Source organism: Sceloporus occidentalis, unplaced genomic scaffold (assembly GCF_023333645.1).
Source record: "Sceloporus occidentalis isolate IW3139 unplaced genomic scaffold, rSceOcc1.0.p SCAF_92, whole genome shotgun sequence".
In the NCBI taxonomy this organism is placed as follows: domain Eukaryota; kingdom Metazoa; phylum Chordata; class Lepidosauria; order Squamata; family Phrynosomatidae; genus Sceloporus; species Sceloporus occidentalis.
This window is the reverse complement of record NW_028317072.1, coordinates 2,485,851-2,498,735: the sequence shown is the minus strand read 5'-3', so window position 1 is coordinate 2,498,735 and position 12,885 is coordinate 2,485,851. Positions and strand designations below refer to the sequence as shown.

The 12,885-nt window shown below is 42.3% G+C and overlaps 1 protein-coding gene across 4 annotated transcripts in view; it reads left to right on the top strand.

Moving 5' to 3' along the window:
• LOC149284478 (serine/threonine-protein kinase 10-like) overlaps positions 1–12,885 on the top strand; it is a 102,734-nt gene that overhangs the window by 65,706 nt on the left and 24,143 nt on the right. For all 4 annotated transcript variants that reach the window (XM_089496704.1, XM_089496705.1, XM_089496707.1 and 1 more), the window contains 4 exons: positions 2,651–2,732; positions 4,156–4,290; positions 6,626–7,183; positions 9,178–9,308. In XM_089496704.1, coding sequence (XP_089352830.1) covers positions 2,651–2,732; positions 4,156–4,290; positions 6,626–7,183; positions 9,178–9,308 — 906 coding nt within the window. The remainder of the gene's footprint in view (positions 1–2,650; positions 2,733–4,155; positions 4,291–6,625; positions 7,184–9,177; positions 9,309–12,885) is intronic.

Sequence of the window (12,885 nt, the reverse complement as noted above, 5' to 3'; positions counted from 1 at the left end):
ATAAGGTGTTGGAATCTTACACACATGGAGAACTGTGGGTGTCTCTCTTTTGTTGTAAAATGTTGCCAACGAAGTATGAGACCTATTTATTAAGAAAGTTGGGGAGATAGAGTAATTGCACATGTAGGCCAGGGCTAGTGGGAGCTGCAATTCCAACAGCATCTACAGAGTGCTACATCGGGGAGGCCTGTTATAACTAGTTCAAGAATATAACAGTAGTTTCTCTTACTGAATGCTGATATTAGAGACATAGCCATGCTAATTTGGAATGTCAGTATGCAAAGGGATCATGTAACACCTTAGATACTGAGTGAAAGAAATTGTAGCATAAGCTTTTGGAGACGCAATGAATCCCTTTGCATAAATGCTGATAAGGTACATATACAAAGTCCCATTTATCCATGAAGCTTGTAGGAGGATGCAAGGAGGTAATCCAGTGTGCCTCATACCACTTAAAACCAATAAAAATAATCCAGACATATTTTCAAAAGGTAAATGTAAAGGTTTCCCCTTGACATGAATGTCTAGTCATAACTGACTGTAGGAGGCGGTGCTCATCTCTGTTACCAAGCTCAGGGAGTCAGTGTTGTCCGAATATGACTCCGTGGTCATGTGGCCAGCCCGACTGCCCAGAACACTATTACCTTTCCACCAAAGTAGTACCTATTTATCTACTTGCATTTACAAGCTTTCAAACTGCTAGGTTTGCAGAAGCTGGGACGAGTGACAAGAGTTCACTCTGTCATGCGGCGTTTGGATCTCGAACTGCCAACCTTCCAGCCTTATGATGGTTAGAATCCATGTCTTAACCACTAAGCCACCATGTCCCTCTATTTTTTTTTCCAAACAATCATGCAATATAGCTACTGTCCAGACTGTTCACAGTTACTCACTTTTCTGCTTTGGTGGCAGCAAGATGCACCACATCTTACAGAGTGTTTCCTTTTAGCTTGGGGCTCAACAGGCTAGCAGTGATTGAGCCATATGTTTCCCACTGTATTTTACCTTGTTACAGTTCTTCATTCTACCCTTTCTTTTTGGTGAGATCAAAGGAAGGTAGGGAAAACCCATGTGGGCTCCTTGTTTAGTGCTAAAGCTTTCCGCTGAGTAATATATGACCATCTTTCTAGAACCCCTCTTTTTCTTACACCACAATCAAGTGTCAAGACAGGAAATGAAAAACAAAACAACAATTTCTTACACAAGCTCATTTCATCCTCCTGCATTCATAATAGAGTATGTTCTGTGCATTCATTATTTATGCATTATCTGGAATGTGGTTGTCTGAATATCACATGGGAAGGCTGACAGCTCACTGGCAAAGCATATGCTCTGCAATGAGAAGGTCCCAGGTTCTCTCCCTGGTATTATCAGTTAAAACAAATCTGGGTACAGCTAATAGAAAAGACACTGTCTCCCAAGACCCTGGAAAACAACTGCTAGCCATAGTGGAATTGCTAGGCTAAAATGAACGAATATTCTAGTGCAGTGTGGAGAACCTTTTAGTGACCGAGTGCCCAAACTGCAACCCAAACCCCACTTATTTATTGCAAAGTGCCACATCCCTCTGGATTTCTAATGACAAACTCTAGTGAAGTCTGTGTTGGGAAGATGGTGTGTGTGCCCAAAGAGAGGGCTCTGAATGCCACCTCTGGCACACGTGCCATAGGTTTGCCATCACTGTTCTAGTGCATGGATGAACAACTGAAGCCCTAGAGAGATTTTTGGACTGCAGCTCCCATGCTTCCTTATCAATGGTTATTCTGAAAAACATTTCAGCAGCCACTGTTGCCCACCCTATTCTAAGTGTTATAAGGCAGCTCACCATGTTCCTTCAAATACCTGAAATTTGTCTATTTGTGATGTTAATGATGAGTGTCATAAATCTTGCTCATCTGTCTTACAAACCTCCAGCCTATATAGCTTCTTTTCATCTTTTCTGCACTTCCTCAGAGCATATCAACCCTGTGTTGGAGAATACATCTAGTTATACTTCTTTTTAAGAAAGCAGTGAACAGCAAAACGACTATTTGCTATGTTTTCCCTTCCCCAAATCTGTAACAGGCAAAAAAGGTAGAATTCTGTTTGTCGATGAAAAAAGATCACTGGCATTGATGGGTAAATCTGCTTATGATAACATTTTCTGTGATTGTCTGTAGAAACTGCTAGTAAGTGCTTTGGCCTTCTATTACATGCAGGCAGCATTGAAACAGAGATGTGGTGGGAGTGGAAAGGTGGCATTATCACTTGCCTGACAGAAGGCTTTGTTTTAACATGAGCTCAGGCTTATAGTTGTCCTCATATGAGCTTGGAAACCTTTGGGTTTTAGCCTGAATTGAGAGTAAAGTGACAGCAGGTAACACATTTCTGAGCAGCTGTTGCTTCTGGGTTGAAAAGGAAGTGTGAACCTGTAACTAACTAGGCAGCATTTTCTATCTACTGAGAAGTTCTATTTTAATTTTATCCTGTCTGTACTGTTTTGTCTCTACATGCTTCTTTTCAAAGCCATTGATCATCATCATATTGGAGATATAAGTGATGCAGGCTATGGGATAGATGTAGAAGTTTTCCTTCTCCCTGCAATTCTTGCTAATGGCTTTTGTAGTGCTTTTAGAAAATAAATAAATCATTATTACCATTATTTATAAAGGTCTCCACATTTCAAAGACTTCCTGAAGACTGCCCTTGACAAGAATCCTGAGACAAGACCAAGTGCAGCGCAATTACTGGAGGTAAGTGCACCACCTCAAGAATGACTCCCAGTTAATAAGTGTCTAATGCTCTCTAGGAACATAAAGATGCATACAGGTGATTTCTTGTAGAACTATAGTCAACAAGCAGTTGTAAATTTCCAAAATTGTGCTAATTTCTTTTTGTGGGTTAGTAGAAAGAAAGCTGGGACACATTGCTATAGGTACCACTTGGAGAGGTGCTCCCTCTGTTCTCAACATGAGATAGGTACCTGCTGATTTGACTTGTTGTACTTCCTGAAGGCAGAGCTGAGCTGTGTCTGCGCAGACAGTCTGTTAACCTTTAGGCAAGGCTCACTGTAAGTTTCAGTTTTCCTGCTCCCATTTGCTGTCCTACCCTTCCACCTCTCCACCTTTACAGTGGAAAAAAGATAGATGCAATATCTTAGGAATACAAAGGTGATAACCGACAACTCTTAGTGGCCTCATAACTTGTTTAAACGTTGTATGTCATTCACTTGTTTGTTCCAGCTGCTGCCCTAGTTGCTGTTCAGCTGTGAGTCTTTGGCCTTGGAGAAGCTTATCACAAATGAAAGTCATTTAGTTAGTGGAAAGGAAAATAATTATCTCTGTGTAGTGTTGCATGGCAGAAGAGTCCAGAGAACCAAAGAGTGTTGATATTGTTAACAGAGAAGAAATGATTGGTGTTGTCAGGCCTGGGAAGACCTGTATTCTCTGAGTAAAACTGAAGGCAAATTTAAATGCTCACTTGGTGGGATGATCTTCCTGTAGTGCCTGAATCAGAATGATGTGTACAATTAAAATAGCATGAGACTACACACAGATCCAATTTGCATATTGTGTCCTCCCTAAAAGGACAAGAATTGCAAATGGAAATTGGGCTGGCATGTGGAATATCTAGGCTGAGCATTAGGACCACAGTGCTTTTGATGTCTACACTGTCACATCCTCTTGGATTTGGCTGGATTTTCTCCCAAGTAGGTGTGTGTAGGATTACAGCCTTGGCTAGGTCTGTGATCAGAAGCATCCATGTGCCCATTCATCTGTATTGGGAAGATGAGCACCCTGGTCAGGTCGATATGGAAACAGGACTCCAGGTAGTATAGTGCTTCCCTTGTATTTAGGTTGGAACACTGACAGCACTTACTTCTGCTTCCTTCATAGATAACAGGCAAGACTCCTAAGGGCTGTTTCATACATTGCTTTCAGTTGTTTGAGTTGTTCACTGGGAATAGTATCCTTGTGGAAACATTGTAATGATGGCTGGGGGCTTACACATAGCTCCTGGCTGACACATTGCTCATTCATCTGCTTTCATGAGCTGTGTGAAGGGTGAAGTAGCTGTGAAAGTGGTTTCTGAACAATTCCCAAGTCCACTTTATGCTTTCTTTGCTTTCCAGACTTGCTTGTTTTAATATGGCAGATACTTCTTGTTTCTTTTTAGCATCCCTTTGTGAGGAAAGTCACTTCTAACAGAGCCCTGCGTGAGCTTGTGGCAGAGGCAAAGGCTGAAGTGATGGAGGAAATTGAAGACAATAGAGAGGAAACTGAAGAGGATGACTCACCAGAACCCACATCTGTAAGTTTAATTCCTTCTATCTTATTTCGCTATGGAAATGCTTCTTTAGAGACATAAGACTAATGCACCCAGCCACATTATATGGGTATACAGACTAAGAGTGCTTTCTTGACAGATATTCCATGAATAAACCAGCTAAAGACAAACCAGGGACATCCTTTGATCTATCCAACTTCTACTTTGTTGTGCAGGTGGACAGGAAAAATGGCTCCTTGAGCCGTGAGAGGTTGTTCTTCACTCAGTAGCCAAGAACTTTGGGAACAATGGGTTGGGCACAAAGCCAGCCCTCCCTTTCCATTTATAAGATATTCTTCTGAGTAAATACTTTTACATGGCTGTTGGAATGCGGCACTCACTGTGCGGCCAAAGTGATCCCAAGGGATGATTGCGACTGCTGGATCCTTTGCTATGAGGAAAAAAGCTTTGGGACTGTTTGAGATTTACAAGTGTACTCTGCATTCTTCTACCCTGGATTATTTTGCCTAACATCAGATCATCTAGGGCATTTTAGAAGCACAGGCTCTTGGTTATACTGTTTGTTAGTTTATTCATTCATGGAAGCAGTGCTGAATCAAGAGGCATATCTGCATCCAGTAGTTGGTGCCAGGGTTAGTGCCAGGTTTACAATGTTCATGTTAGGCCAAGAGAAAGACTTGGCAGCAATGGGGGTCTCTGCAGGTTCTCAGTCATACAAGGAATCTGGTTTATGTGGAGAAGGGAATGAAAACTGTATATAGATTGCCATGTGTGGGCTAGCTCAGCTTAACAAAGCAGAAATCAGGGGCGTTCTCCAATTTCCTACTTTGTCCAGAACTTCAATGCCGATGTGGAGGAGAGATAAAAATTCAAGGGGACAGTTGAAAGTTTGGAGCAAAGTGCTTTTTCAACAGTGATTAAAATGCTAAGCAAACTGAAATGATTGTTTGGGCCAGGTTCTGTTAGTAAAGCAATAGCCACGGGGCAGAGCCAAGGGACAGTTGCTTTTGCTTTCCACACATCTACACCTTTGCCTGCTGTGCCCCTGAATTGTGTAGACAACTCCAGTTCATCGGGAGGAGGTAACAAGTGATTTCAGACTGGCTACCAGTCTCCGAAATGGCATGTGGGGAATGCAGCTGCTTCATTTAGATGGATCTTTGTTCAGTGATGGAAAGAACTGGGGTCCTGGTTCAGATTTTTGTTCAAGGAGGGGAAAAATATATAACTGCTGACTATATCTTAGAAGTAATGCTTCTAGTGTTCAAATGGTTGGGGACTAGTGCTTCATAGCTCTTCTAGCAATATGGTAGAGTGGTTAAAGATCCAGATTTATATATTTCTTCCTAAGCCTCAAAGCAATCTTGGTGAGCCTGGTCCAGTCACTGTCACAACCTGCCAGGCTTCTTGTGAGTGTAAACAGGATGGTGTTGGAAGTACCATTTACATCACTCTGACCTTTTTGAAAGAAAGGCAGGATAAAAATGTAATTCATTAATGACATTTAGTTCATTGTCTTTCTATGACTATCACACTAGCATGTCTAAGATGAATAATACAAAATAGAGTAAAAGGTGTCAGGTATATATGTGAAGAAAGGAGTAGAATACAATATAAGATGAAAGCCAGTGGCTGGGGGATGGGATGGGAAAGAGTGGGCCTGTGACAATGTGGCAGAAGTTGTGAGAAAGTTTTTACCAGTGTTCTTTTAAACAAACAAAAGAAGAACATAAGCTAGAGCATGGCCTTCTTAAAGTGTTTGCCAGAGAGCTGTCAGGATTTCATTGACCTAAAACAGGACTCTTGACTCCTACAGTAGAATATGTTCTGCCTTTGGAAAGGACCAGCTATAATGGGGCAGCTATTCTAGTCAATTTGTAAAACAGGGGAAAGCTTTACAAACCATGTATTTCTCATGAAGCAATCAGATAGAAGAATGAAAAGCAGCCAGCCATGTACCAGACTATAAGGTTTTCAAAGATGTATTGTCTTTTTAATTCTCAGTACTTTTATAGCTTGCCTGTCCATACCTTCTCCACCTCCCAAAATGAAGAGTACAGGGTGGGGAGGGGGAAAAGAATATTTGAACTCTGCTTTAAAAAAAAACCTGGATAATCTAATGGGGCAGATTCTTATTCCTTGGACAAATAAGCAACATATTTCTGTGTTTCACTGATTTCCTTTCATAAAAGTATTCCACTGTAGAGGAAAATCTGTCCCTGTTAGATTTTAAATGCACTCTTTCATGTATATGCCCAGTGTTCCACATCTAAATTACATTTTTGTTTTTCTTAATAAAACAAAAGGCTAAATTTCATGAACTTCATCTTTCCTACCATTTCCTTTTCTCTTTACTCAGCCTCATGATGTTCACAAGAGGGACTCCTCTGTTGCAAGCCAACTAAGCTTGGAAGGAGAGAGGTCTCCACAGAACCATTTGTCCCTTGTTGCCAATGGACCAAAGTTGCCTTTAGAGCAAGTTAAAGTAGGTGCAAACGGGCATGCTGACATTTACAATGAAGGGGTTGGTGACAGCAGTTCCAACTTATCAGGGACAGAAGACTACATAGCTATCTCCGGCACCAAAGGAAAGCCAGATGCAAGCCCCCAGTTGCTGCCACTCAATGAAAATATTCGCACACCAGAGAACCAGGACCTCAACCACCACCAGAATAAAGACATGGAACCAACCAGAACAGATGAGCCCACTGTGGGAAGCCGGCCATTGAGTAGCCTCCTTGAAACGGAAGAAAAACTCCCCAATGGGATCCTGAATTCTTCTTCTCCATTTGAAAATGATAGCTCAAAAAGAGACTCTGATTCAGGTAGCACCTCTGCCTCAGAGAGCATGGACCTCAGCATCTCCTTGTCTGCTGACCTATCTGTGAACAGAGACAATGGGTCCCTCTCTCTGAAGGTAAGTATTTGGGGACAAATCCAGAGATCCACTTGCCAAAGAAACTTCATTGTCCTACTAGTTTTCTGTAAGGCATGAGTAGGAAAGTTCCCAGAGGTGTGGGGTGGGCTGCATTGCCCCATTTCCACCAGGAGCCTCACTACGTTGAAATTCAGTAGCTGCTGAGGTTACTACAGTGGCTCACTGTGATGTCAGAGGGTGGCAGAGTATCTTTCCACACCATACAGGCCTGCCAGTCTGAAAATCAGCACATCACTTTCTCTTCTGAAAGAGAAGTCAAGGAAGACTTCATTGTCCTCCAGTATCCTCCATTCACATTCTGTCCAAGCACTCTTTCCACACTTGCTCTTCAGTGTAACAGTGAGAGAACCCTTGTTTAGCACAAAGAATCTTGCTTCACCATCTTTTAAGAGTGATTAAACTACCACAAGTTCCTGGAGTGGTAGCTTGAAGCAAATCTACAGTACCCAGTGATTAGTTTTAACAGGTGCTGGATGAGCTGAGTTTCATATTGAGCTGTTAAAGAACTGCTACTAAGAACTATAGAAGCATAGTTCATTGCATGTCTCCACTCCAGAGGCCTTGTTCAACATGCAAGCCAGTGGTATTACTTGAGCGCAGGGCTGGAGATTAAAATAGGTGATGCTCAAGAGCCGCTTGTATTCTAGACAGTGAGGAGACAAGTAATTGGTTAACTCAGATCAAGAAGATGGAGGAAGAAATAGCAGGGAGGGATGATGCATGCAGCAGTGAAACAGTCAGGCCAGGCCCCAGCAGAGTGACTTTGCATCACAGCTGTGGAGAAGGCCCAGGACTAGGCAATGGCAGAAGGGGCAGCCCTGGTTTCTTCCTCTGGTCTTTGGGTCACAGGAAACTACTTAACCCTGCCACTGCTGTCTTCTCTAAAATATCTTTTACTCAAGTGCTGGCCATTGTTGCACTTCCGGCAGCTTTCCTAAGCAGTGGCAGTTTCTAGCTCCCATGGGTGATCTCTGCTCACAACTGGCAGGGGTGTGGGGGAGGATCTGTGAAGCTAGAAGCAATTCTTACCTAGGAAATGGGGCAAAAGCAATTGCTTGCTTTCCCAGCAACAGAAAGAAGGCTATCCTACTCTAGGTTAATTTCTTTCTCTCACTAAGACTAAGATGCCCACTACTGTAAAAGCACTGGCAAGGTGACCAATGTTTCCACTTCCAGCAGTAGAGTATCATACTCTTGGAGGAGTTAACCAAGAGTACAATATGCTCCACACGCTGTTGCCAACAAAATTTTATGGTAAGCTGCCAACATTTCAGTTCTCCTTCTTAGGCAGTAGCTGCTCCTTCCACCACCACTTTTATCACCCTGCCTGGCCTACCCACCCTGACAATCAGTCCTTCACCTGAGTAGGTGAGTAAAGTAGTGATCCATGGAAAGTGCAGCAACACTTCCCTCCCTCTTTCTGTCCTGGGGGTGGCTGTTTCCAGCTGCCCTGGTTGGTTAGTTGTTTTTTCACTCGCTTGCCTGTCAGACAAGGAGTGGTCACTGCCTAGGATTGGAAAGGAAGGCAGCAGTTACTCCTTTAAAAAAGCAGCTTCTTTTGCCACTGCCAAGTGCTTACTTGCAATCCAGATCAAGCAAGAGAGGATCTGATGCAGCAGATCAGCCATTAGCATTACTGGGAGCACCAGTAGTTTCTGTTGCTCCTGCTGCTGAAGCCCAAGCAATATGTTTGGTTGGAGTGGATGGAGAAGGATGGAAGAACTGCCATTAGCAGAAAGGGCAAACAAAGCTGGTGCCACTGCTCTTCCTTAAGAAGTCTAATTTGCATTTTCTACATATATTTCAGAATCTGAGTTTGCTTGGTACAAAAACATCCTCCTTTCTTTTTTCTCCCATCTACCTGACAGTCCTAGGTTAGGCATGTATCAAATAATGAATGTATTTCCCATATTTTTTTCTCCCTCCTCCTCCTTTTTAGTCCTTTAACTTCTTTTCTCTTTATGAATGTGTAGGATGCAAAAATGCAGAAGATGACCCTGAAACGGACCAGGCGATTTGTAGTAGATGGAGTGGAAGTGAGTGTCACCACCTCAAAAATCATCAGTGAGGATGAAAAAAAAGATGAAGAGATGAGATTCCTCAGGCAAGCATTTTGTTTGGTGGGATTTGTAGGGCTTGTTGTGTGCTTCAAGTTCTGATTTGTGGTGACCCTATTGGGGTTCTCTTGCAAGATTTGTTCAAAGGAGGGGTTGCTTTTACTTTCTTGTGAGGCTGAGAGAGTGTGACTTATCCAAGGTCACCCAGTGTGCTTCCATGGCCAAGCGGGGATTTGAACCTTGGTCTCCAATGCTCAAACCAGTGCACTATGCTGTGGGACTAAAAGGAACATTTTAGCTGCACTGAAGAAAATTATGGTGCACGAAAAAAGCAGTTGTTAACCAACTAGATTTGGCCTTCCATCTTCCTGATGCCTACCGCTAATTTGTACAGCTAGTATGGCAGTTACTATATTACTCCTTACCACCTGATAGGCAGTAGTCCTTGTTCAGAATTCAGCACTGGCCAAACCTGAGTACACTTAATGTGGTCCTGAACAGGCATGATAATGTGTGCATGTGTAAAATTACTGTCTTTGCTATTTGCATTCATATATATATATATAATATGATACACACACTCAGATACATACACACACATTAAAACTTTTATTTTTAATTATTGCAAATGAATAAAGATATGGTGGGAACATTCCTAGCTGCTTTTTAAATCCCTGCTTTGTCTATTTCCTTAGTTAGTTTTAAGAATAAAAAAGTTGTGTAATAGGGTTTGAGTCACATATTTGCTGAAGCTGTCAATACATTTTGAGCCACAGTTTTTATAGTCATTGTATTTATAAAAGATAGTTCATGGGTAATTTAGACTCTCCCTAGCAACCATACCTTGTATACTGAGGGATTCACATATATCCTTTGGACCCATTATTCTGATAAGGAGCACAGGCACTTCTTAAAAGCACTGCGTATTGGAATGTGTCATATTCGAAGTGATAGCTTTAGCCAATGATAGGCTGGAGTGAATCTCGATCACTCTAGCTTGGTCTAGAGTTTTTGGACAGCTTCCGCAACACTCCAGCTCCACTGGTGTTTCACTAGAGTCTGCCAGTGTGCTATAGCTGTTGGGTGGCCCACTTGCACCTCAGTCGCTATGTGCCTCCCTTTTCAAATCTGAGAAACTTGCTTGCTTTATTTATTTATACCCCACATTTCTTTCATGCAGGATTAAAGGCAGTGTAGATAGAAACAGAATGCAACTGAATATAAATTATAACATTAATTTAAAAAAAAACAATGAAAAGTAAAAACAGCATTGACTTAAGGATAATTTTTAATGGTTTAAAACATAACAAATAAGAAGAAATACAGCACCCCCATTAAAAGTCCCTTTTGCTGCAACCAGTTACTGACCCAAAACCTGTCTAAATAAAAAGGTCTTTCTCTGTTAATGGAAGGAGAGAAAGTAAATGGAGGGGCTGAATAGACTGGAGTTATATGCCGCCCTTGGGGCAGAGTGGGGGCATGGCATCCACATGACGCACACCCTGATGCTGCCCTGATGCAGGCATCATCCTGTGCCCCCTTACACATGGCAGGTGGCATCATAGCACTCCTTTGGCACTGCCAAATGAATCCAGATGACACACACCAAAAGGAGCGCTGGAAAGTGCCACCACAATTGCTAAGGCACCTTTTCCCTGATGCGAAAAGGAGCAGAATTTTGCCATTCCTTTTAGCACCAAGGAAAGGTTGGATCAGGGCTGCTGCATAGTTGTAGTTGCCACAGCCCCGATCCAGCGCTGAAACGGGTGGTGGCAGGCCACTCCGAAGGGGTGTTCTGTTTAGCCCTTTAGGCTCCAGGGGGATAGAGTTCCACTGCCTTGAAGCAGCCACTGAGAAGGTATTCTCCCATGTCTTCACCAAACACATCTCTGGAGGTAGAGGGACTGAGAGAAAGCCTGGAGAGTTTACTTGTGTAAACACAAGTGTGTTACGGCTTGTACAAAAATATGAGAACGCTTTACTTCAAATGGAAATGGTTTCCTTATCTCCAATCTAGACAGGGTTAACTATTATTTTGTCCAGCTAGAGCCTCTGAAAGAGCAGTAGAAGTGATAGGTTGTTCCTGGGCCTTTCTCCCATTCTGATTCATCTCTTCCTTGGCCCACACAAGAATAATTAGTAGAAGAGAAAGACTTGATAACTGTTCTTCTTTTCCTGGAAAACACTGTATAGGGGAAGGAGGTCAGGCATGCTACTGTGTTTGTGAAGGGAAGTGGCTGAGTAGAGTGGTACAGGCTCAAACCTCAACAGTATTGTGGGTGGGAAAGGCCTTTCTATGAACTTTCTGTTCTCCAGAGATAAAAACTAATCTCAGGGACCAAATGCAAAGGTACCTTATTTCTTCTTTTGTACTGAGGGAGCAAAGGCCTGAATCTAACTATTAGTTCCATCTAGAGCAGACCCAATGAATCAATGGAAACTTGATAAGTCAATACCTATATAAATTTAGTTGATTCAATGCATGTGCTTTAGTCAAGACTCACAATTCAGTATAGGCAAAGACTCGAGCAACTGAAGCTTAAGTTCTAGCACTCTTAACACTATAGATTACATTTGCCAATTATGCATACCACACAGCCTGTAATTTTACCCCAGATCTTACATTTTATTGAGGTTAGAAAAACAAATCTGGATTGCTGTTAGATAGTGGGGAAATATAGATTCAGGGGAGAATTGATTAGGAACATTTAACCTTAGAATCATAGAATTGTAGAGTTGGAAGAGACCACAAGGGCCATCCAGTCCAACCCCCTGCCAAGCAGGAAATCTAAATCAAAGCATACCTGACAGATAGCCATCCAGCCTCTGCTTAAAGACCTCCAAAGAAGGAGACTTCACTACTGAGGGAATGTGTTCCACTGTCGAACAGTCCTTACTGTCAGGAAGTTCTTTCTAATGTTGAGGTGGAATCTCTTTTCCCGTAGCTTGCATCCATTGTTCCAGGTCCTGTTCTCTGGAGCAGCAGAAAACAAGCTTGCTCCCTCCTGAATATGACATCCCTTCAAATATTTAAATAGGGCTATCATATCACCTCTTAACCTTCTTTTCTCCAGGCTAAACATCCCCAGCTCCCTAAGTCGTTCCTCATAGGACATGGTTTCCAGACCCTTCACCATTTTAATCACCCTCCTTTGGACATGTTCCAGTTTCTCAATGTCCTTTTTGAATTGTGGTTCCCATAACTAGACACAATACCTTCCTCAGTTTGTTTATATTTAAGGACAACACTTTATTTCTGATTATTATCTCCAGTGAACTGAGGTATTTCTGTTCCTACAGCTCTAAAACAACCTTTCAGATTGGTGCACTGTTGTCATTCCTTCAGTCTAAGCATGTCTTCACAGATGATCAGTGGCACAGTGGAGATAGCTTGCAAGGTCATAGCCCCATGACTTTTTCATTATTGAGACTGTGACATCTGCCACCACTATACCCTTGGGCTGCCCTGCTCCTTCTAAATTTAGCTGCTAATTCCCACTGTAGCGAGAGGGGAAATTGATATTCTCAACAACAGCATATAGTTATGAACTGCCCCATGTTGTAATCCAAAGTAGCTTGGTCTTAAATAAGCAATGAAGGCCCATTTGTTTTACAAAAGACCTT